Source organism: Pangasianodon hypophthalmus, chromosome 13 (genome assembly GCF_027358585.1).
Source record: "Pangasianodon hypophthalmus isolate fPanHyp1 chromosome 13, fPanHyp1.pri, whole genome shotgun sequence".
Lineage (NCBI taxonomy): Eukaryota > Metazoa > Chordata > Actinopteri > Siluriformes > Pangasiidae > Pangasianodon > Pangasianodon hypophthalmus.
Genome location: NC_069722.1, coordinates 12,849,172 through 12,874,410, shown reverse-complemented (window position 1 = coordinate 12,874,410; position 25,239 = coordinate 12,849,172). Strand labels below are relative to the sequence as shown.

Here is a 25,239-nt window from a genome sequence, read left to right as displayed (position 1 = left end):
AATGGCCAAACCCCCTGCCGCATCATAACTTGGTTGACAGGAGCTGCTAATGTGGCTGTGCTTGTGTGCGGGCAGGCCTAATTAAAGAAAGCATGCCAGTATGGGCAGAGGCCTGCCCTACCTCCTTGCGTGGTTGGCACGTTCACTGTGACTATCTTGCTGTTGGCCGGCAGAGGCAGTTTGGCGGTGATGACATTGCCAGTCATCAAGCCTGAGGCAGCGGCAATCTGGAACGTTTGCCCAGACGTGCTGACGCTACTCGCTGCCACTGTGGTAACGGAAGTAGTGGAGGCTGCAAGACACATGACCAATGGTCACCTCCATAAAACAGCCACAGCAAAATTGGTGTGGGGCAGTGGTGCCCACAACCATCCACTCATTAAATTTAACACAACATCTAACATAACTGGTTAGAAAGTTTGATGTTTATTTCAGCCAGGTACAAGGATATTTTTTGCTATTTAATTATGTAATTAATTTAGCTTATTCACCATGTGTATGGATACTGGATAAGTGGGCACCACTGATTTAGAACATGTGCATTCTACCATTTCAAACTGCTTTGATAGCATCCATGCATTTGACTACAAAACAAACTGGAGAGGCAAAATATAAAGCCAAAGCACATATAAACTCGCTGAATGCTGAACAAAAAACACCAAAAATCAAAGTGCAACAAAACGAAAATGTTCAATCAATGTGTGACCTGGCAAACAAGACAACATCAGTGTCTGAGGTAGACTATCAGTGGAGAAGCTTAATAATGGACACATCACCACATTTCCCTTTTAATACCAAAATCACTGACCTGTATTGCTTGTTTGGCCCTGCTTGACCCAGGAGGCAAAGGACTGCTGGAAGTTCTTGCCCTGCTGAAATTGCACCGGAGTACCTAACTTGGTGGCAAGTACCACTTTTGTCCCAGGGGTGACAGGACTGGTCAGAGAACCTACCACCACCTTCTGGGTGGAAGATGCAGTGCTGGTAGGTGTACTGCTCAAGCTGGATTGGACTGTGGTTACTCCAGTTTTCTGCTGCTCCAAACGTTTCTACAACGTAATTATAGAGAAGCTTGGTGAGAAACCCCAACAAAACATCACAACCAGGTTACTGTCATTTGGCCACTCAATTTGAACAACTTCTCATCAGTAATATACATAACATACCAAATCTGGTCTGTCATGGTTTTGATTGGACTGAATTTTGAATACCAGTCTTTACGAGTTTCAGATAAATGACCTATGAACAGAACCTTAGAGAAAAGTGAAACCAAAGCATGCACTGAACTTCAAGAATACTCAAAATGCTGATAATCACTAATTGTAAATAAAAGCTATAACTCATCTTATTCCACATGGTCAACACCTTAAAACTTCACTGGTCTTTTGTATCCATACAGTATGGCCAGTCAAAATTCTTTTAATATATTTTCACCATCATGGTTTGCACATGATATTTACATTGTTTAAGACACATATGTAAAAATTTTATAATGGCTAATGGGGGTATTTCTCTTGACTGATTAGTAAGGGAGTGTATTTATACATTACGATTTTTGCTACCAATTGTGTTTTGTGGAGGAAGAAGTAGTAGTGGTAGAAGAATTATTCTTGGACCCTTAATTACAGTAAAATAGTACAATATCAAAGCATGTGACACCAAAGTTTATTTTAACTGAGGGCCCTAAAAAAAATTTAATTTAAAAAATTCATGAAAATCTTTTTTAAAAAAAAAATTCTTAACAGATCACCCTGAGGTGGGCACATGTCTAATTTCCCACCTGTTGGGCTGCCAATCTCTGTTGCTTTAGTTGAGCTTCCAACTGGGCCTTGACCTCCTCTGCTGTCTTCTGCACACTAACCTTAGTTGGGTCTGCTGCTTGTGCCTTTTCCCTCTCAACCCTGTAGAAAAATCAGAGGAATAAGTAACCATCATTAAAATGAAAGACATCAGAGTGGTCAGACTGTTATTTAAAAATAAATAAATAAATTTTTTGAAAAATCGACAGCATCACCTTTCAGTAAAGGCTCGTATCTCCCACAGTTCCAGCTCCTCCTCTGGCACCCAGTTCTCCATCACAACGGGCCCCGTCTGCTTAGAGGGCTCTGGTTTCTTTGGCCGCAGAGCACTTGAGCGCAGACCCTTTCTTTGGGGTGTGGGGGTCTCTGAATAGAGGCAGATAAGAAGCTATGTATATGAAGTGTTCACTACAACTTAAATGGATAAAATCATCATTAACAACTTATAGTTAAAAGGGCATTTCAGTGGTGACAGGTTGAGAAAGGAACAAAAACTTGACAGCAAGCTGCTTCTTATATCTTACTTTGAGTCTGCATTACCTTTGGGAGTCTCAGGCACACCCAGGGGGCAAATAATTTTCCTGATGCAATACTCTGAGCGAATACCATAAGGTCCCACATCTCTTCGCTTAATAATCTCTGTTGTCGTTATCTCAGTGTCAGATGTTTCTGTTGATGAAGATAAAAATAATTAAGCACTTTTTAGTTCTACTGCAGTTATAATAAATACTGATAATAGATAATGTTTACTAACCTGTGCGCGTGGTTCCAACAGCAGGAGAGGGCTTCACTGACATATCATCCCACCTGAGGCATGCCCAAAGCAGGCGTAACATCAGACTCACTCCAGCCAAAGACTTTACTGTCTGAAGCCGGTACCTATGAAAAGAGAAATGGGACTATTTTAAGAAAAGGATTCATGGCAGTTAAAAGAAAGAACAGGAACAACTAGATTAATAGGCTAGTACACACGTTCCCAATCCTGCTCCAGGAGTACCCCATGTCCTGCACATTTTAGTGTTTTCTCTGCTCCCAACTTACCCATTTCACAGGACAGGGGGTTCTCCAAGAGCAGGGTTTGGAACTTTTGCACTAGGTGTGGAAACAGAAGGGCGAGGATCTAATAGTACAAAAATTGTTCAGTAAATCTTATCTGAATTTCAAAATATCTCATACTAATAGTTACAGACCTCCATGTGATTCCAAATGTGGGCCTTGGGGATGGATAGGGCCAGATGTCTAAAGCTGGCTTGGCATTGTAATTAAAGACAGGCACCTCACGGATACCTGCTCGCCTTGCAAGCTTCTTTAGGTCATCGTTCGGGAGAACGAAAATGCTCTTCTTGCTGCTCTTTGTTACAAACTTGCGATATGAAGGCAGAGCCGTACCAGACCGGGTCTTCTTGCAACGGGAGAACTTCAATAACCGCACTCTGTCTCTGGTGGAGTACTCCTTACTCAGGGTGATGGAGGTCACAGAGGTACTTGAGGGTGCTGATTTAGCATCAGTAAATGTTGCTGTGACAACAGTCTTGCACTGTTCTGTAATTTTGGCTCCATGGGATGGGTTTGTAACCTTGGTAACTGTGGTGGTAGTTGTAGTGGAAAGAGTAGAGACTGACATGGTGGATTCCACTTTTGATTCAGCTGATGTCAATGCTGAACAAGCTTTACTGTTAGTGGTACCATCGAGCAAGCTGGATGCTTCAACAGTGTGTGACTCAGACACTGTAGTGGTTGTAGTGGTAGTAGTGGTGACTTGCGTAATTATGGTCTGGACTCCGCTACCACTGTTAGTGCTATTCTCAGCAACATCACTGCTTAGGCTGGACTCCTCCGTTGAGTCCAGAATGGGCGAGGGGCTGAAAGTTTTCAACCTGGACTCTTCAGTCTCCATTGGTGATACCTTGGTACTGTTACTAAGCCCATCTGACTTTACAGTTTCTGCTGGGGAAAGCTGGGAGGGAGAAGAACTAATAGCAGAATCAGCTATGCCCTCAGAGTTGCCGTCCAGTCTGGCAACCTTCTGAGAGGGCAGATACTCCAAGTTTGACTTGTCCATCCGGGTCTCCTCATTAGGCTGAGCTTTCTCGTTCTGGCTGTCTTGAGTCAGGTCACCATTCATTAGTGATTTTATGGGATCCTTGGAAGGAAGCATTTCTGTCTCCTCCTCTTCACCCTGCTTCATTTCTTTCGAGTTGATATTATTGGTCATATTTGTGGGCAGAGAATCCATTGAACCATCTCTGCCATTGACATGAACTGGCAAGTTTGTTTCTATACTTAAGCCATTCTCTCCCATGGAAGAACTGTTTTCAGTTGTATCCTTCGTCTCTGTACCCTCAAATTTCGGACATGCCATTTTGCTGTTTAAGTTAAGGCTGCCTTCCAGATCTTTCTGAGAACCTCCATTAAGCTCAGCGTCTGTTATTAATGTGCCATTCCCTGTTTTGTGCTCTGGTTCTGGTGCTACTTTCTGCTCTTTTTCTGCAAGAGATGCAGCTGCTTCAGTCTTTACATTGGATCCCTGTCTGACATCAAGATTTTCAGTCCGTTCTGAAGAACCATGTGTCACCTGCTCATCTTGGTCAAACTCAAGCTTTTGTACTACAGGATCTTTTTCCTTCACCATTGGGATTGCTGCCTTATCAGGCAGAACAGTTTTTGTAGCTTCAAAAGAAGGTCCTTCAGTTTTAAGCTCTTGGTTCAGAGATGGACAAGTCTTCTCCTGATCCTTTGTCCCATTTTCAGTGTTGGGTTTTGAGGCAGCAACTTGCTTGAGCTTCTCCAGCCTCTGTCTCTCCTCCAATGCAAACTGCTTGACCCGCCGCTCCAGAAGACCATCCAGCTTTGATCCTTTGCCCTTCTTCTTGTAAGCTGTGCGTAGCTGAAAGCCCTGACTGACATTAACAACATCATCTTCAATTGACGCCTGAGGCTGACCTGCTGCACTGACTTTGGACTCTTCACAATCAATACTTTCCCCTTTCACACACTGATCATTCTTCAAAGGTGAGGGTGTGCTTTTATTGTTAACTGCAAATGTGAAACAAATGAAGGGAAATATTAGCTAGAGTTATATGGTTCAAAATATAGTACTTCTCTATATTCTTCTATAGCATACCCACAATACAAAAGACTGAAATTCTCCATTTTCACTGACACTTTGGAAACCAAACAAGAAGCCACAAGAGCCCACTTGTTTCCATATCAATACCTTTTTCTTCACTGGGGCTAGAGAAGTCAGGGGTGCTCATGTCCATCTTTTCAGAGGCTTCATTTTTGTTAAGCTCATCACTCTTAGCCACAGCCTTCTCGTCCACCTCCATCTTTTCTCCCTTTTTTTCATCCTCCTCTTTGAGTGTTTGCTCCTCTCTAGATGAGTGTTCCTTTGGGGTTTCAGGGATTGGGTTTTGGCATTTCTCTGGGCAGGATGTCTGACTTTCCTTGCCAGTATTAGCTGCTAAAAAAAAGAAAGAAATGAAAACAGAGGGGAAAGACTTTCCTATAACACAGTATAATACACATTAACCTTAGCCTAAGCAATTTGGGCCTTTACGAAAATGTCTCTCCAACTTTCACAGATTTTATAGTAAATGTATGTGAGTTAAAACTGTATAGTCAAAGTCTTTTATTTATCATTTGCAGACAAAAAAAATCACAAATACACTGACTGTCCACTTAATTAGAGCATTCATGCAATTATCCAGTCGGCCAATCATGTGACAGCAGCAAAATGCATAAAGTTATTGCTTCAGTTAATGTTCACATCAAACATCAGAATTGGGGAAAAAATGTGATCTTAGTAACTTTAACCGATGGCATGGTTGTTGGTGCCAGACGGGCTGATCTGAGTATTTCATAAACTGCTGATCTCCTGGAATTTTCATGCACAACAGTCTCTAGTGTTTAAACAAAATGGTGGGGGGAAAAAAACATCCAGTGAGAAGCAGTTTTGTGGGCAGAAACACCTTGTTGATCTGAGAGCTTAGAGGAGAATGGCCAGACTGGTTTAAGCTGACAGGAAGGTAACCACACTGTAACTCAAATAACCACACTGTACAAACATGGCAAGCGGAAAAGCATCTCACAGCACACAAAATATCAAACGCTGAGGCAGAAGTGGTACAGCAGTAGAAGACCAAATCAGGTTCAACTCCTGTCAGCCAAGAACAGGAATCAGGAAATACTCAAAGCAGATTGTCTGGCACCAACAACCAAGCTACTGTCAAGCTAAATGATTTCACACATTCTGTTGTTTGATATGAACATTCACTGAAGCTCTTGACCTGTAGCCACATGATTTTATGCATTGGCCTGCTGCTGATTAGATAATGCATGAATGAGCAGGTGTACAGATGTTCCTAATAAAGTGGATAGTGAGGGTAGGGGTAGGGGGGGTGTGCAGTAAAATGTAGGGGGTAGGGGGTGTGCAGTAAAATGTAAAGTGTGTGAGGATTTGTAGTAATATGGCCCTAGTGAAAAAGATAAACAGCACTGTCCTAAAGTGAATATGTGACAGTAAAGTGTAAATAGATGTGCAATGGACATGGACACAAAAATGCATACCTTCAAGTGCTTTTCGATAGTTTACATTTGTGTTTCCAGGTAATCTAGGGACAAAGCGTGGGACATGGGTCTTACTGACCCAGCTCCAGCCACCATAACCAGTCACTCTGTACTCCTCGCCCTTCTGTTTCCACACCTAGTGCAAAATAAAACAGAACTTTTAGAAAACTGGCAAGGTTTTTCATCTTACAGTAACAGGAGGAGGCTTGAATTCAATGGTATATTTCAAATAAACCAACAAACAAATAAATGAATCTAAGTGAATTAATAAATGAATAACTAAATTGCTTGCACAGACTTAATACACAAGTGGAGAGCATGGGGTTCTTTATTGGAGCATGCCAATATGTTTTATTACATTAGATTCAACTGGTGCTCCCAATTTCATTTCTTTCCTACAGGACATGCACAATATTTGACAACCATAATACCACAGAGAAAATTACCTGATGCTTAATGGGGAACGTGTATTTCACCCATGTTGCCTGCTGCATCGTCTCTTCATCCTCCAGCTTTTTCTCTCTCTTTTTCACCTTTTCCTTCTCCTCCCGCTCCATAGCGGTCATTCGATGGAGCCTAAGAGAGGATGAAAAAGAGAAAAGACCAAAATGAATTGGGAATTTAAAAAAAAGAGAAAGGTGTCTCTGCAACTTGCTTAATCAGCATTGTCTGACCTTAAATGTTACATCAGTACGTAGCTTGGGGCAAAGACAAATGCTGAAAAAAAAATTATTAGCATAGGACTACAAAGCCTAATGAGTTCCTCATTAAAGAAATGTTTCAGGAAATTATGAACATTCACTACAAAATTATTTCAGTACAACTTTAAATGTAACCAAGTTTAAATTAAAAAAAAAAAAGCATGTTGGATTGAAGATTTAGGCAGGGTGCAAAAATAAGTTCATAAGCTAATTTTGAATTAATTTGTGTTTCAGAAGTAACATGCATCTGTCTGCTGACCTTGTGTGACCGAGAGAATCCTTCCACACTGGGAGCATGACCACTGGTTTAATTGCACACTCCAGAATGGCCAACGCCAAGGCAAATTCTCTCGCTTTGCTGCACATCTGGACAGCTTTTATCCAGTTGGACCTGCAAAAGTGCATTGCAGAATAAGAGAAGCTCTGAGTCCTAAGCTGCAGAGATTCTGTCTAGAACCATGCTCCTATTACATGCATTACATGTGATTGTCAGAGTCACCTGTGTGTGACTGTATTAAATTAATAATAATTATGATTACAGTAACAACAATAATGAAAAACATCAACCTTTATAAATTGAACATCAAACCCAGTGTCTATATACTACATAGGCTGCATTTAGACAGAATGAAATATATGTGGCCAGATTTTTTTTGTGACTTTCTTAAGATTCCGCTCTGCTCGCTCAGACCGCTCAGAACTGCACTTTGTGATATGTGGGTTTGAGAAACTACAAAATAAGCAGTAAGTCTAAGGTTATGGAGTTCAAACATTGTCTTAATGAAGTTGCAAACCTTATACATAAATACAGAGCCAAAAAAAAAACAAAGTTAAAACGAGGAAGGAGAAGAAATTGAAAGAGAGTGTGGAGAGACTGTGAGAGTTAGCAAAGATTCCTTTTGGAATTTTAAGCGGCACATTGCCAGAAAGCACAAGGATATGCTATGCAAACATAAATTAAATGTAAATAAATTAAGAAAATTAATAAAAGGCATAGCCTGCAACAGAATGGCGCGCACAAATATCATAATTATTATCTCTACTATTGTAACTTGAAGCATTTATTCCAGCAATATATTACAAACAGAAACAAGTATACTACAGAGAAATTTCGTGTCGGAGCAGGATTTGAGCGAACTTTGTTTTACCGGTGAGCGTGAGCGGAACATGATTGGAGAGTTTGCTTGGGTCTTAAGTGATTGAGTGGCACCACACATAGAGCAGAATATTGAGTGTCACTTCGCTCACATGCTCTGGTCAATACCAATACCATGACTCTTTTTTTCTCACCACTTATTTCTGAGAGGACACGTTTAGCTGTGCTACCTGTGTGAGGCCCAGTTGGGATGCAGGAAAGGTGCAGGGATATTGTTCTCCAGCTGGATGATGGTAAGCCTCAGCGTGGACACGGTCAGCATTTTCGAGCCGTGCACTGAGCCGTTCCACTTGAACTCTCCGGCAGGCGTCATGCAGAACTTGTGTGAGAGGTGCCGTCGCTTGTCGTGGTCCTCGCGGTGCTGGTGTTTGTTAAGTGCCAGAGGGTTTGTGCTGTACTGGTTGTGGTAGACGCGGAATTTGCCTTCTTGGCCAAGCTTGAAGAAGCCGCTGCTGGAGCTGGTCTTCAGGCCTAGGTCTTTCCTGACCAAGCTGGACAGCAGAGGAGTCTAAGGAAAGAATCACAGTATCCGATCATTTATATGTAGACAGATTAATGAGGTGAAATTTCCTGAAATATACTTTACTGTATAGGAAATGCTGTGAGTAAATAATAAAGTATTGAAACACTGTTTCAAAATTTTAGACATAGTTGTCTCTAAATCTTGTTAGTTCTACTGCCTGCTGTATGTAATGTGCACTTTCTGTCCCAGAAGAAAAATTTGAAGATTTTACCTCTTTAAGTGCTTTGCTGTCCTGTGAGCTGGCGTCCTTGTCCTGCATGACCTTGCGCTGGCTTAATTTGCTTTCCGGGTTTCGGAGACGTGTCACCATGCGTGTTGCCGACCCTGTCTTTCCACCATCGCCATTTCCTTTACCCTCACCTGCCACATACACACTAGTCAAGTATTGTGGAAACAACTAATTTTATTTTAAATGATGTCAGATTTGACAAACCATACTTCCAGTTATCACAAGTTTAAAAAGCAGAGGTGGAGGAATACTAATTCAAATGTTAAAAAAACATACACGTCACTTGATTACTAAGGAAGAAAATCACTGGAGGAAATGTGGGTCAAACACAGGACACCTAGACTGCTCATAATGTAGCTGCCCTCCACTGAATACAAAACACTGGACCAGAGCAAGAACCCACTGATTATAATGCAAAAGCAAATATAAGCTGGCATTTTTTTTTTGGTCACCTCAACTACATCCAGTGTGAGAATGCTTTATTGGCTAATTCATCTTCTCCCAGTGTCAACAATTCAGAATGATCCTTGCCCTATTGGTGACATGAAAACTCTTCTCAAGTAAATGAAGAGGATGAAGACCATTGGACTGAGTGGAAATCCTTCATTGCTTTTTAAATGAAAGTAGACATTAGTAATCAAAGTAATCCAATTGGTCTGCTAAGCCTTTTTTTTTTTTTTTTTTTTTTTAAATGTCGCAACATTTCAAGGATTAAATTATTTGGTTTGGGGAACTGGGCCATTACAGTTTAGTTAATACTGGCAAATTACTGGATATTTAGATAATTTTGAAAAATTCTTAAACTGCAACAAAAATAAAATAATAATAAATTGTCAAAAAAGATATATGACAAAATGAGATTAATGTAACTAATGTATTCTTAAAATAATTGAATAAAACATTTTGCTTAGTTTTTGATAACTGATAAATTTATCAAAATAAACAGCTTAATAAACTCAGGATTTCTGGTCCATAATTTAGTGTGACTAGTGGTTAGGAAATCTCAGTGCTTATTTGGATGTCTGTGTGTGTCTCACTGCATGTACCGGCATCGTCCTGGCTGTTAAGGGAGGACTGAGAAGAGCGGTCTGCGAGGTCAGGCTCCTCAGGAGCCCTCAAGCAGTCAGAAATTGAGAAGTGACTGCTGCAGCTGTTCTCATCAGCAATCTGCGGTGGCTCGCTCTCCAGGACGGGCTCTCCACTGCCTCCACAACCCGACTCTGAGCTTTTTTCTAGAGCACACAAAACAGAACACACTGCTGTTTCTCATGTATTACTGGATCTTTGCTTTGGAAGATCACATCAAACATTTCCGTTAAAGGAATATTTTAAAAAATTAAAAAAAAAAAAAAAACAATTTGCATTGCTGACAATACTCAAAATCAATACAGGTTAGTAGTATAGAGATGGGAAAATACGCTTTTATACATATATATGATCATTACAAGCTTTTTAAATAAGTTTTCTTGAATCATTATTTTCATAGGACGAGTATATGTGCTATTTTAAGACTTAGCCATGCATGAAAGAGAATGTAAGCACACATAGCAGTCTGTTTCAAGTGACGCATTAAACAAAAGGAACACAATCTACACCAAATAGATGAGCACAGACCAAGCTATGCACTTGCAGGGAGAAAAGCATGCCAGCAAATCTCTGTTAAAGCTCACAGCAAAGATGGCACCAGGCCAGTGCTTCTCTATGGCACTATTGTCGAGCAGAGGTAGCCCGGGAGAAGCTGACTACTGCACCAGAAAGGGCTTTTTCCCCCCCACAGGACCAGTGGAGCTCAGCTCTCAGCCTGGCTGGAATAGGGTTAGTGCAACAGTGATGCTAGCCTTGGCCTAAAAGTGCTCTATGAGTGCCAAGTCCCATGCCATGAGGCTTAAGCAATGCATGCAGCCAGACTGCACTGTACCAAATAAATGGAGAAGAGATTTGGAGAATTATGCAAGCAAGAAGCAGATCAAGAAGCAGGCCAAACCGAAGCTTCTTACTGTCTCGTGGACTTAATAAGACAGGAGTGCCCACAAAGCGCTTCATAAAAACATGAGGAGCAAGGCTATGAGAAAATGAAACCAAGCAATATGGATGTCCTTCAGAGAGTATCAGCAAGTATGAGGATGGATTAAATAAAGGCAGAATAAACACAACAGCAGCCCAAATGCTTAAGCCAGATGAGAAGCTGGAAACACCACGTAGCACTGTCTCAGAGAAGGAAGCAAAGGGTGATCCAAGCTCAAAAAAAGCACAATTAATTTGCTACGTGGCAAAACGATGAATCAAAATGACTTCCAGGATCACGCCTCTCTACCTGCCCATTCCCTCTGCGCCCCTTCCCCAGGGTTCTCTGCCGCAGATGAGGATGGAGGGTCGGCTTTAGATGGGCCAGATGAGTCGGCCTGAGGGCGCCCACACACACTCTTACTCTCTTCACCAGCAGGAGGAGCTGGGGCTATAGAACAGGCACAACACACAAACATCCATTCCAGCGCACCTCACAGACCAAATCAGCCAGGTTCCATTTTTTTATCTCACCGTTAAGCAACAAGTGAGGTTCTGGACCATGCGTATCACACTGAAAAGCACTGACAAACACAACGCTTGGCCTTACCGTCAGCCGCAAGCTTGTCACTGGCCGAAGTCCCGTCTTCGGAGTCCGGTCGTGGAGAAGACAGGTCAGCAATAGATGAGGCTGGGTTATCACCCTCAGATCCCTCATTGACCTTTGACCCAAGGCCGTCCTTCTCTGCAGCTTTCTGCTTCACCTCATCGAGCTCCTCCTGACGAGACTTCTGCCTTTCGAGGATCTCATCTGGAGGGAAAAAACCCACAAAGTTTTAGTTGAGATGCCCATTGCTCTGGACAAAGCATGCTATATTGCAGCTTTGCTAAAAATAACCTAAGTTTTTTGTTGCACCTCTACTCAATGAACAAGGCTAAAAAGATCTTTGTTTCACTTGTGCATGGATGAGACAGGTGCCTGTCTAAACAGGCCACAGTACTGACTTTCTGAATGTACGTGTCAACAGATTTTTGTGCCGTGCACAAATAAGAGACTACAGGCTTTGTTTCTTTTTATCACACTTTCTACCCCTGATCTAAAGGGAGATTGAAATGCTCTGCAAAATGATGCTTTACCCATTGGTGCAGTTCATTTAGGCAGGCACGAACACAGCAACTGCACTCGGGTGCAGAACAAAACAACTAAATCCAGGTGATCCTTAATGCCTAATGGACACTACAAAGTCTTAGAACTGCTACAGTGATCACACGACACAACTTTATGATCTGTTCTGTGGACATAGCAGTGTGCGCGCTATACAAGTAATCATTCACCTGGAGATCTACAGACTACACAATCTTTCAAATGGAGATCCCAGACAAAACACACCTGATCGCCAAAATCAAGTGACTTTGTCAAGCTGGAGTCTAAGCTACTGGCTGTGGTGGTTGTTTCTGCACTATTTTGTATGGAAACAAAAATAAAAATATATGGAGGAAGGACTCGTTGGAGAGACACAAGTAGCAAGGACTGTCTGTCCTGCAAAGAGAACTGGAGTTATAGAGCGAAGATGCACAGCTACTTTATACTGTGTACTGCCAGGAATCATGCTGTGTTTGTTTTTATTTTTGCTATTTCTAACAACCTTTTGGATTTGACTTGCCAAATAATTTCTTACAGAAGCATTATTACTGTGCTTACAATCATTTCCGTGAAAATACTGGAGCATCTGAGCCCAAAATTAGTCTGCAACAGGGAAACCAGGGCTAAAATCATGTAGTGGGCATTCAGCATAAACGGTCTGATTGCAGTGAGAACGCGATTCAACACTGAATCGACCCAGCTGCAGGAAGTAAATCAAGCTGTGTGTAATGGATGGCGGACTCAATTTAGCCTTAGACACCAGCTGATAAATGGATTTTTAAGCACTACTGGATTTTGAAGCACTATTAGAGATCAATCTCTGATCAATCAACAATCCTTTACTACAGTACCAGATGCTTCTCCTTTCTTCCATACTGAACACCAATCCTTGACAAAACTAAAATAACTGCACTGCATAACCTATCCATCTGTGTTAGTAAAACCTACTGCACTGCTATAGTAAGCAAAAAGGAGTACTCTATTATTTTGGTCCCAGATACCACGTAAGCTGGAGATGCGTACAAAATTATGACCGATACTATCCGTCTTTTGATGTAGTATCTCTCAGCCGACCTCTACAGGATGATTTTTCCCTCCTACACACAACAAGGCTGCTTTCAAGCCTCCATGGCTATAAATAGCTGTGGGAAAATATTCCCCAATGGTACACTGGTACACATGGTATCATCAATTTGCAATTTTCATTATATCTGGTGGATTTATAAAGGTTTCACAGTCATATAAACTTATAAAACAAACCAGAGAACAAAAATGTACAAAATAAACTTGACAGTGATGTGGCCCAAAAGTTGCTGTTCTTAATATCTTATTAAAAAGTACATAAATGACCTCAAGCAAATTATTAGTCTTCTTATTTTGTTCTCCTTGTGAATTTGAGAGACCCACAGCCTTTCTATTCTGCATAGTAGCTGAATGTGAGCATAGCCAAATTTCCCATAGTGCTCTGCCACTGCAAAACTACATTTTATGGTTACTTTCTGATCAGCCACACAGCCCTGTTGTCATTACACGACATTCAGAGCCAAAAGCATAAACAGTTCTCCTGATCTCTGCAACCCCATGGCTCCATGGTTCGGCACTTTGCAACAGTTGCCTATTTTAAATTCGCTCCACTACAACAGAAACTGTATTTCTCTACAGATTTCTCCTGGTGTTTCATGCATGCCTACACACGGTATGCCAACATACTGAACTGGCAAAATGTCTAAATGTCTCAACACCCTTTAAAAAGCAGCGGAAGACAGAAAGTGCAAGCCCTGCCTTGACACATTATCTGAGCACTGAAAGTATCAAAACCTCTGCACTGCCGGACTCTTATTATTCAAAACACTGTCAGGAGGAAAGTCAACTCATACAGAATATAAAGACAAAACTAGCAGGTATGCAGGGAACTGAAACTTTGGGTTTCTTATGCGACTGCCTGACACAAGACACCAAAGGATTGGATCACTCAAGAGCAAACTAGAGCAACATAGAGAACATAATGTTCCATCTAAAGCATTAACCTAATACAGAAATCCAAGCTGCTTCACAGTATTGTGGAACACTAAAAAGACTCATTGTTTGGCCTAATAACTGACACAGAAGACCTTTTTTTATTATTTCTAGATATAGCTGTCTTGCATGCAATTAAAAATATTTAATGAACGCCTTTGCTAAGACAACATGATTCTCACGTCATCTAAATGGTGTCTGTGGTTTAATCTAGAGATCTTTTTACCCAATCTTGGAGTTGAGCTTAATTTTTTTTTCCATTATTAACTCTATGCTGAGGAGTTCAGGTTTGTTTTCAAAAGAGTTTTTTTTTTTTTTTTAACATTTATTTTTCTGAAATAATGGCTAAATGATTTTACTCATGTCAACTTGTCAACTTTAAGACATTATGAGAAAGATAAAATCAGTAATGCCTGCCTGCATATGCTCTAGCTTCCTAAGTAGCCTTTCAAAAGTCGTTTCTTATTTTCGCTAGCAGTTTCTGTTCATGCCAAGAGCAAAGACACCACACAAGCTATTGTCAAACGAGTTCTCTGAGAATTTCTCTCACTGTCTGCAAACAGGGTGAAAGATTTTGGGTTTGCGTTACCAGTTGGGCCTCAACAGATAAAAGATAGTGAAATAAGACAGAGCTCACATGCACTGGTGTGCTCTTGTCACTTTAAATCACTCACTCCCAGCAGCGACTAAAAGAAAATGCAGAGCTGTTAGCTGCTGACACGTCCTTAAAAAAGCACTTCAGTGTCGGCTTATCACAGACACACACTCGCTCACAAATGCATGTATGTTGTCAAAGACATCTCCGGTGTATTTCTAACCTCAAACACTTCCACCTCTCTGCCTGCCTCTTCGGTGCCTCTGGAGTGAGACAGTGCTTCTGAGGGTTTGTAATGAAACACTTGTTTATGACATCAAATGCACAACAAAACAAATCCCCTGAGCATGAGTAAATTTAGGTTTACATACTTCATCTAACGGGTGGAAACTTTAGCGCAGCTCCCAACGAGGTGCACCAGTGCCTTACTGAGGTGCCGTTCACACCTGTACGGATAGTTTTTCCTCTTTGTTTTGAAAAATTCCTGTCAATACAAACTGCATTTTTGAAAATCTCTCGTTCCACATGAAAACGCAAAAACATTTTTGAAACCGCTCACGCGAGCACACCATCCAAATTATTCTGTTCTAGCTGTAACTGTGAATATGTCTGTGTTGTGTAGTTTTGAGGAACAACATGCAAGTAAGAAATTCGACATGACAATAAAGTGACTTGACCTGACTCATAAATATATGTCAAAAGACTCAAGGATAACGTTAAGAGCATGAGTACTGAATGGGAGAGAAGGAGAAATGCGGAAAAAACACCAGCATAGTCAAAAGCATTCATTCATTCATTCATCTTTGGTAACTGCATTATCCTGGTAAGGGTTGGCCAAAGGTTCTAAAATAAAAAACAACCAACACGAGGATTTCTATGCGTGGTCTGACGATGAGGTGAAACTACTGCTTAATGTTACATTTGGGTCTTATCCAAAAGCTCTGTTCGCAGTATATATCCAACACTCTATATTGGTGGAATGTTGGATTCAGGTGCAGTGCAGCACATTTCATATTCTGCCACTTGAGGGTGTAATAATAAAACAAGCCAAAATTAACATTATCAAATAAGAAATTACAGACCACAAAGTAACAACCTGTCATCAGTCCTAGCACATTCATAACACACTCAATACTGCAGAAGACATGCGTAGGTTGGTGCTGTGATGTCACAGTTCTCATAAACACATTTTTCCACATGTGGAATGTAACAACAGTGTTTTAAAATTTCTCTGAGGGTAATTTCAGAAATTGTTTTCAAAAATATCAGAGCGCAAATCAAAAAAGTTTTGTTTCCACAAAATAGAAAGATGAAAGCATAGGAAATAGAGATACAACCCTTCTTATAATGACTGTTTACAGCTGCTGTAGTGTAAGTGACAACAGGAATAAAATTATTTCATAAATACTCCACATCAAATGCAACTACAAATGGATAGAAAGTACAGCATGTTCTTTTTTTTTTAAATGAATAAAAATGTATAATCCTTGGCAAATTGTCATAGTATAACAGAAATAAAACACTTCAGGACATGCTGATGCATTGATTATTTTCCTATAACAGCATGTCCAGTCGTGTTTTATTCCTTACTTAAATGACTCACTAAATGAACAGAATGAAATCGCTCAATGGCCATAGAGAAAATTGGTTAACATCCAATAATACTATAAAATAAAAGGTAAGCAGGATTAAACATCTTGCAGATGTTCTTGAAAGCAGGAATAACTAAAGAGCACTTTATTCTGTGCATTGCTGATTTTCTTGCTGCTTACCGTTGGCGACAGTGAGGTAGGCCTTGTTGCTGCCGCGAGCCTTGTTGGTGAGGTCCTCCGTGATGTCCATGTGCGCATGGATCTCCTCCCTCAGCTCCTCCAGCATAGCACAGAGGTCATTCTCCCAGAATTCCTTATCCAGGACCTCGATCAGCTCCCCCAGCTGCACTTTAGTGCTGTAGTACCAGATCTTCTTCCCTTTCTCCTCCTCCTCATCACCATCTTCCTCCCTGGTACAGAAAGACAGACGGAGCTTCAGTTAATCCATACAATTTAGATTACATCAGGACATTATACATGAACAGAAATTGTGGTTCTAAAAATGCTTTCGACATGCCATTCGGATCCAACAGAAGATAGAAGTCCTTAAATATAATGACTCTATATTTTTGCATGTTTTTGTATCGAACACAAAGATGAGCAAAAGTGTTTTGCACAGATAAATGCAGACTTTTGAAGGAAAAAAGAAAAAAAAAAAAAATCACAAGAAGCTTCTTTTTCATGCCTACTTCCATTAGAAGGCTTTTGAATTTTGTAACAAAGATACACTGCCATTAAAGCAGCACTGTAATTAAAATGTCTGCACATATCTTGCACAACTTGAGAGGAAATTTGTTATGCATTTTCATAACAGACAGTGAACAGAGTTTATCATGTCACTGTAAAAAAATATAAACAGCCAAAGTGTCAGGGATAATTTCACTGTTAACCCAAAAAGCAGATGAACAGATGCTGGTACACTATTCGAAACCAAACAATGCATTTTAAATGAACAAGTCAGTGCTTTTGGGAAAAACATGACCTAAACAATACACTGTTATCCTGCTGCCATTCTAGATTAAAACCATCAAGCTATTTAGCAATAACAATGTTTTGCCTGTTCAAAATGATACGGGTACGTGAGAATTATTCTTCATTTAGACTCAACAGGAGACCGGTGATCTCAGTTTAAATATCATTTGATGTAAAGCGGTACTACAAGAGACTGCTTGCTCAAAAAAAAAAAAAAAAAAAAAAAAAAATCCACCCACATGTGAGATGCACTAGCAGTTGGCTCACTGATGGCAAATACTACAGCATCTGATGCTTCTCCTTTCATACTAGACCTCTCCCTGGCTAAACTAAACAAAAATACATTAAATAATAGATTAATCTGGATACAGCACTGAATCATGAGCTGAATCAGGTGTGTTAAAACTAAAAAAAAAACATGCTGTGCTCCCTCAGGACCTAAAGTTTCTTACCTAAGAGACCCCTAGGCATGTGCTGATGAACACTATTCCATTGAGAAGGCAGTCTAAGAACAGCTGTCTAAGGTTCCCCTGTTATCTTTGCAAAGCCTAAAGGTAGCATTGCATGTGTTCTTTTTGAAGGAAATCCCAGAACTCACTAAATCACTAGACGAGAGTTTTGTGTTAATTCAACTTGGATCCAAGTTTGGAAAAGTTGGCAAACAGAACAATCTTTCTAACTGAGAGATTGATTTCTCAAACCCAATTAAACCTCAAAGTCTTATTTGAGTTTGTAGATTGACAACAGGAGGTTGCAGACTGAAACTGTTATAAATGTTATAAACTGAGGTAGTTAAAACTAGAATTTTAAGTGTGAAAATAATTTATAACAATACACACACACACACACACACACACACATTTATATATATAAAAAGGACTTCCAACCAATCAGAACCAGGAGGCAGCCTGTCAGTTCAGAAAACTTCCTGGGGTTCTAGCGTAGATCTGTGTGAAGGGATTGGCTGCATATGTTTAAATGTTGCATTTCAAAACAGCTAGCTTCACTGACTAAAATCACTGACTGCAGCTTTAACATAATCCAACATGACTGGAGGTGCATGTGAATTGCTAGAGATTTTTATTCATGTTCTGTGTGGTTGTGGAATACTGCAAATTGTGTTGTGTTCTCATATTACGATTAACGTCCTGCAACAACTTATTCAAATTATAAGAGGTGTAAAACTCACACAATAACCCTGCGATTGAGGAACCAGTACTTCCGCTGGTGCCGGTCGTAGCCGATGGGCTCCTGCCGCAGGTACGGGCGGCTCCTCTGGGCCTCTGTGACGCAGTCGCTGACACCGGGCACACGATGTGCTACACATATCTCACACTGCCACTCATCCTCGGGCACGGCCTCCAGAGGCGGCCGCACGCACTCTAGATGGTAGACAGCCGAGCATGTTTCGCAGCAGAGCAGGTCACCGAGGCGGTGGCACGAGCGGCAGTGATCGTCGTACTGCACGGCTCCTTCGCTCATCAGCTCTTCACGAGCCATGTTAGTGGTGAGAAAGCGGTCGACAAGGAACTGCAGCACCTTCACCTTGCTCTCCAGCGGCCCGTACGGGTACTCGTCAGCCTCCAGGTGCTCGAGTGCAGCGCCGCTGTACTCGGGTTCACTCTCGCAGTACGCTCGCACCACCTCGGGCCACGTCATGCCGTCCACAAAGTACAGAGTAGAGTTGACGCTGTCCTTAAGGTCAGCTGGCCCAAATGTGGTATTGGAGGAGTCCTCCTCACGCAGAATGGCCTTGAGTAACGCTATGTGTGTCTCGGCCAGCAGTGCGCACTGCTCCTGGCCCGCCAGCGCTGCACAGAAGTCCTCAAAGCGGAAGGGCGAGAGACGTAACACTGTGCTGAAAGTGCGCAGCACCTCGTACACGGCTGAAGCGTTCAGGAGCTGCTCGGGGGGGATGAGCAGGTCCTCTGAGGACTTTGGCAGCTCCAGGGGAGGGATCTCTTTCTGCTCCAGTACGGGAGAGGGCGGTCGACGGGCTCGCCGTCTCCTCCGGCCTAGAAAAGAGCAAGCATACACACATAGTAAGAGACAGTCCTCCAGATTATGCAGCATGTAACCAATGTAACCATGTTACAGTAAACCTAGTCATATAAGATGTGTCTGGATTAGATCCTAATAACATTATGCGTTTACACTCATAGCCAAATGTGTCCCTAGCTGATCACTAACATCCTGTCACAAGCGAAAGATATTCAATGAAAAGAAAAAAAAATGACAGTTTTGTGTGTCTTTTTTAAACTTTCTTCTGCAGTCGTGATTCATGTGTGTCATAACAGTGTATTAGCAAGCTGTCACACATGGCTTGGAGAGACTGATGCATTTATACTTGCTTATTTCTGATGTTTCAGATCTCCTGAAGTGCTTGAGAAACAAAGTTAAACCTGTGAATAAGTTAAACCTGTGAATCTCCTGTGCATTTACATGAGAATCATCCTTATTCAGATAGAATACTGATCCTCAAGACTCAGGAAGTGCTCAGGATAGTTAGAAAACTACGGGGAGTTAGAAAAACACATCATATGAGTGACGTAAGAAAAAATGGAAATATATATGTAAACATTTTAAAAGACAAATATCTCCACTTTTATTGAGTTTCATCAATAATTTTGGCAATGTCAGTAGGATATTGGCAGTCGTTCAGTATGAAACTCCCTCCGTGTGTGAGGTGAAGCGCTACTGGCGCTCGTTTTCAAAACAATCCAACGCATGGGATCCTGTCATTAGCCTGACTAGCTTGTTAGCTGCTTAGCTAATGAAGAAGAGCCAGGGTTAGCTACACGGGTGCCTGCTCGCTACAAGACTCACAAACAATATGACAATGTTTCCTTCTTTGAAAAAGTCAAGCTCGTGTAAACAAAGGGTCAAACAGAGTCCATTAGGTGTTTTAAACTCTACTGGAACACAGTGATAGCTAGCACACCGGTCTGCTAACAGCAAGCCGATTTTTAATATTCACATAATACCGTGTCTAACTTCAGCTCAAACACTAATGAACACAATTCTACTAATTCAGAGCTCAAAAAGATGACAGAACCGGTAGGTTTAAGGTACAAAGCTTTAATAATATACTAATTAATCTAGTTAAGAAAATCAGTTCTACTTTATTTGAGCTTAAGTTGCTTGTTAGCAAGCCTGCTAAAGTGAAGCTCATGGCTGAATGAAACATGCTAAGTTTACTCAGCTAACCAGCCAGCTAGCACTCTTCGCCTTTCTGTGTATTTAGCGATCAAAGACGATGTTGTGAATGAACAGTGAATCAATAAGACTGTAGTAACCGACCACCTGATTGTTCTCTTAGCCACTATTCAACACAATAAACACCTATTCAACTCAGACAGCTAGCCTACACTGTGTGCTGAAAGTTAGGCCTGCCTTTACTTAGCACCTAGCTACTCCATTTTGAGAGATCCAGCCAGCACTTGGGTAAGATTTAACAGAAATCAAAGACGTTAATAAGAGAGGCCATGGGAGTTTTGCAGGAGCAGGTGCAGAACATGAGAGAGTGGTGAACTTAGTTAGTTAGTTAGCTAGTTAGCTCATTAGCTACAGTGATACCTGGAGTGCTGCCGTGGCTGCTCTCCGTGCAGTAGCTGGCATCATCATCATCATCCTCGGGCAGCTCTTCGAGGTAGTCCGACTCGTTGTCGATGACCTCATCTTCTTCCTCCGTGAGAGGCTCTTCTTCCATATAGTCATCCTCCTCCGAGGCTAAACTCACCGCATCCTCCTCTTCCTCGCTCTCGTGGTCATCGTACACCACGGCGCTAGCAGCGCTCCGTCTCCCCCTGCCTCTTCCAGCTCCTCTGCCCCTGCCTCTACCCCGCGATGTCGCGGATCCAGCTTTCCTCTTCCCCCGCGATGAATGAGGGTTTCCCCGCTTGGGTGTCACAAAATCGTCGTCGCTGCCTCCTCTCCCCTTCCCCTTTAATCCTTTCCGGGGTCTGAGACCGCGCACCGGCCCTGGAGAAGGCTCCTGCATCAGCAGGGTTTTGGGCGGCCTGCCTCTTCTCCCCCTCATTACACATAGAAAAACCTATTCTTTTCTTTTTCAGTCCTAGCGCGCACCGGAAGTGCAGAAAACTCCAATTTTCAGGCACCGACGGAAAGCTAAACTCGCAGAGATACGGATGCAGTAGTCCAGTGAAGCCACGGACTCGGTTACCGCGAGAAAGCTCAAAGCGAATGGCCGGCGTCCCGCTTCGGGTCGCTCGCAGTCGCCATGTTGCTTCCTCTCTCTCCGTGTACTCCAAACACAGCGGGCCGCGAGCCCGGGTCACGTGACCTCCCCGCGCTACACAACTGCCTGAACGCTCACTACAGTCACTGCTCTGTCTTTCCCTGCAACTTTACAGTGATAGATAACATCACTCTACTGATCAATTCATACCTTTTGTGGTGTTTTGGTGCAGTGCTGTTTGTGCAATGCAATGTGCAATTTCAGTCTCAAGTTACTTAATCTTTAGTTACACGTATTGTTATCTAGATATATTTTACTGTTCTTCCTGTATAAACTCCTGTATAAACTCAGTGTATTCAGTGTAATGTTCTACTTTTTGACAGACATGCTGTAAAACTTGCATTTCCATATATATACATATATATATATATATATACACTGATCATCCGTAACATTAAAATCACCTTCCTAATATTGTGTAGGTGAAGTGACATGTAGCCAAGTATGGTGACCCATACCCCGAATTTGTGCAGCATTTAACCCATCCAAGTGCACACACACAGTAGTGAACACACACACGGAGCAGTGGGCAGCCTTGTCCCCTTCTGCCACCAAAACAGCTCTGTTCCATTGGGGCATGGACTTCACAAGACCTCTGAAGGTGTGCTGTGTGGCATCTGGCACCAGGACGTTAGCAGCAGATCCTTTAAGTTGGAGGTTGGACTTGTTTGTCCAGCACATCCCACAGACACTCGATCAGATTGAGATCTGGGGAATTTGGAGGCCAAGTCAACACCTTGAACTCTTTGTCATGTTCCTCGAACCATTCCCACGTTATCCTGCTGAAAGAGGTCACTTCCATTAGGGAATACTGTTGCCATGAAGGGGTGTACCTGGTCTGCAACAATGTTTAGGTAGGTGGTATGTGTCAAAATAGCATCCACATGAATGCCAGGACCCAAAGTTCCCTGCAGAACATTGCCCAGAGCATCACACTGTCTCCGCCAGCTTGCCTTCTTCCCATAATGCATCCTGGTGCCATCTCTTCCCCAGGTAAGTGATGCACATGTACCCGGCCTTCCACATGATGTAAAAGAAAATGTGATTCATCAGACCAGGCCGCCTTCTTCCATTGTTCTGTGGTCAATTTCTGATGCTTACTTGCCCATTGTAGGTGCTTTCAGTGATGGACAGGAGTCAGCACGGGCACTCTGACAGGTCTGTGGCTACGCAGCCCTATATGCAGCAAGCTGCGATGCACTGTGTGTTCTGACACCTTTCTATCATAACAGCATTAACTTTTTCAGCAATTTGTGCTACAGTAGCTCTTCTGTGGGATCGGACCAGACAGGCTAGCCTTCACTCCCCGTGTGGATCAGTGAGCCTTGGGTGCCCATGACCCTGTCACCAGTTCATCGGTTGTCCTTCCTTGGACCACTTTTGGTAGGTACTAACCACTGCATACCAGGAACACCCCACAAGACGTGCTTTGCAGCAGCAGTGACCCAGTTATCTAGCCGTCACAATTTGGCCCTTGTGTATATATATATATATATATATATATATATATATATATATATATATATATACACACACACATGAAATATGCTATGTGTACTAATATATGCAAAATTGCTAAAAAAAAAAAAAAAAGTTACACCACATACACTTTCTCAGACAAAATATAAGGTACAAAAAAATGTACCCTTGATAGTACCACCCCAGCAACAACAAACAAGTATATTTGGTATGTTTATTAGAGTGTATTTGTGGAAAGAGATTTGAAGTAGTGTCTTTAAATTACTACAAACATCAGGCAAATCATGTTTAACACTTTAATGAAGTGTTGTTGTATGGACATTTTGTAGGCTTCACAGAGTTACTGTTTGATCAATCATCAACTTAAAATGCCAGAGAGAGAGAGAGGAGAATGACAGCATAAGTGTCATCCAATAGCAATGTTAACGTATACAGTTTTTATTCCTTTAAATCTCTTGGCACTTGTTCCCCCTTAAAGTTCACAGTTTGATCGCAGTTCGATCCTCAGTTTAGGTTACTGTATCTATGGAATTTCACATGTTCTCCCTGTGTCTGAGTGAGTTTCCCCCAGCTTCCTGCCACCTCCCAAAAACATGCCTAGATGAGAATGTGTGATCGTAGTGCCCATAGTGCAATGGACTGGTGCAAAATGTTTCCTGGCATAAAAAGCAACATAAAACAGATAAAAAACATAATGGTGGCTGTCTGAGACAGCAATAATCTTCAGAAGATCTATGGCAGGTTCTTCAATATGCAAGAAAAAACCATTTCATTATAAAACTGCACAGCAGTGTATCCAAGAGAACTAGGACATTTTAAAAAGCAGGGTGGTACTAGTGTTGGGTTCAAGATCACCTTCTAATGTTGCTAGTGTTGGATTCAAGACCACCTTCTAATGTTGCTAGTGTTGGGTTCAAGACCAAGACCATAGCCAATGGAGTGCGAGTCAAGACCAAGTATGACGGGTGCAAGACCGAGATGAGAATTTTTATATGTAGAAATGTTTCATTTCACTGTTTATGAAGGCATCTTTGGTTCCCTGGTGCACTAGTGGCTGGGACGTGGTGTTCTCACCCCCAGGCCTGGGTTCAATTCCCAGTTAGGGCACCAACCCCAGCCACTGGAGGGTTGCATGAGCCAGTGTGCTCTCAGTGCTGGTCCCAAGCCTGGAACATGGAGAGGGCTGCATCAGGATGGGCATCTGGTGTAAAACCTGTGCCAGAATCAAAATATGCAGATGGGTGATCTGCTGTAGTGAACAGGAGCAGTCAAAAGAGGGAATTTATAGGTATCTTTGCGATACAGGGTGTCTTTACATGTCTGGCCACAATATATATATATATTCATTTTTATTCATCTTCTACTATTAAATTCCTGACAGTATTCCTGATGAAGCTTTACACACTCTTCTCAACCAGCTTCATGACGGAGTGTCACCCAGAAGCCCTAAAGTTCCCAAACTTTAGTAGTTTCAAATAAAAACTACTAAAATGTTATACATGGTCATTAACATAATGAACTTCTTAGTCAAAATGACTTCACAATGAAAAATACATAGTTAGACTAGTATGATCAGAGTTGTTGATTTGAGTTTGGGATTTTGTGAATCAGAGCTTTTTAAGATGCTCAAGTTTTGGGTTCAGTGATAAGTAAATTTTTTCACAAATGAATGTGAGATATTTGTGAACATCGATTTCTCTGTTTAACAAAGTGGATTATTTTAAAATTATGGTCGATTCCCTGTTCTTACAGTTGGCTTTTGTTGTTTGCTCCATAATCTTTTGTTTGGACCACATGGCCACGGCAGCTTGAGTTGGCTGTAAGCCAAAGAAGAAAAAAAAAACAGGCCTCGAAATGTACTATTCGACAAACACGTGGTTTTACTTTCGAAATTTGGAAAATTCAAAATGCGACTCGTTCTCAGCGACAGTCAGTAGTAGACAGACACCTCCGTCTTTAATCACCTCCTGTAGCTAGTTGCTAAAGCCACGCTAGAGCTAACTAGCTAGTTTGTTGTTGTTGTAAACTACTAAACTACAAGCGCCACTCTGTTGTACAACACTGCCTGTTAGTTCAGTCATGTTCAGTACAATAAACCGCATTTCATAACGCTACCCGCTACTACAGTTTACGTGTACAAACAGCGTACAGTGAGTAAGTTATCCATTTTCAATGTGCTGTGAGAAGGCGGGGAGTCTGTGA

The 25,239-nt window shown here is 41.7% G+C and overlaps 1 protein-coding gene across 5 annotated transcripts in view; it reads right to left on the bottom strand.

The window, feature by feature from the left end:
- The window catches only part of bptf (bromodomain PHD finger transcription factor), a 31,779-nt gene extending 10,194 nt beyond the window's left edge, over window positions 1-21,585 (bottom strand). For 2 of the 5 annotated variants that reach the window (XM_026916506.3, XM_026916504.3), the window contains exons 1-19: window positions 20,877-21,585; window positions 18,490-19,315; window positions 16,509-16,738; window positions 11,592-11,792; window positions 11,292-11,432; window positions 10,024-10,209; window positions 8,960-9,108; window positions 8,396-8,733; window positions 7,329-7,460; window positions 6,815-6,944; window positions 6,369-6,504; window positions 5,017-5,262; window positions 2,990-4,835; window positions 2,554-2,678; window positions 2,340-2,468; window positions 2,015-2,165; window positions 1,781-1,901; window positions 809-1,049; window positions 122-292 (exon numbers count right to left, since the gene is read on the bottom strand). In XM_026916506.3, coding sequence (XP_026772307.3) covers window positions 122-292; window positions 809-1,049; window positions 1,781-1,901; window positions 2,015-2,165; window positions 2,340-2,468; window positions 2,554-2,678; window positions 2,990-4,835; window positions 5,017-5,262; window positions 6,369-6,504; window positions 6,815-6,944; window positions 7,329-7,460; window positions 8,396-8,733; window positions 8,960-9,108; window positions 10,024-10,209; window positions 11,292-11,432; window positions 11,592-11,792; window positions 16,509-16,738; window positions 18,490-19,315; window positions 20,877-21,339 — 5,962 coding nt within the window. In that variant the 5' untranslated portion in view covers window positions 21,340-21,585. The remainder of the gene's footprint in view (window positions 1-121; window positions 293-808; window positions 1,050-1,780; window positions 1,902-2,014; window positions 2,166-2,339; window positions 2,469-2,553; window positions 2,679-2,989; window positions 4,836-5,016; window positions 5,263-6,368; window positions 6,505-6,814; window positions 6,945-7,328; window positions 7,461-8,395; window positions 8,734-8,959; window positions 9,109-10,023; window positions 10,210-11,291; window positions 11,433-11,591; window positions 11,793-16,508; window positions 16,739-18,489; window positions 19,316-20,876) is intronic. The other 3 variants (XM_026916505.3, XM_026916508.3, XM_026916507.3) reach the window with 3 other exon arrangements.
- Window positions 21,586-25,239: the final 3,654 nt, after the last annotated feature.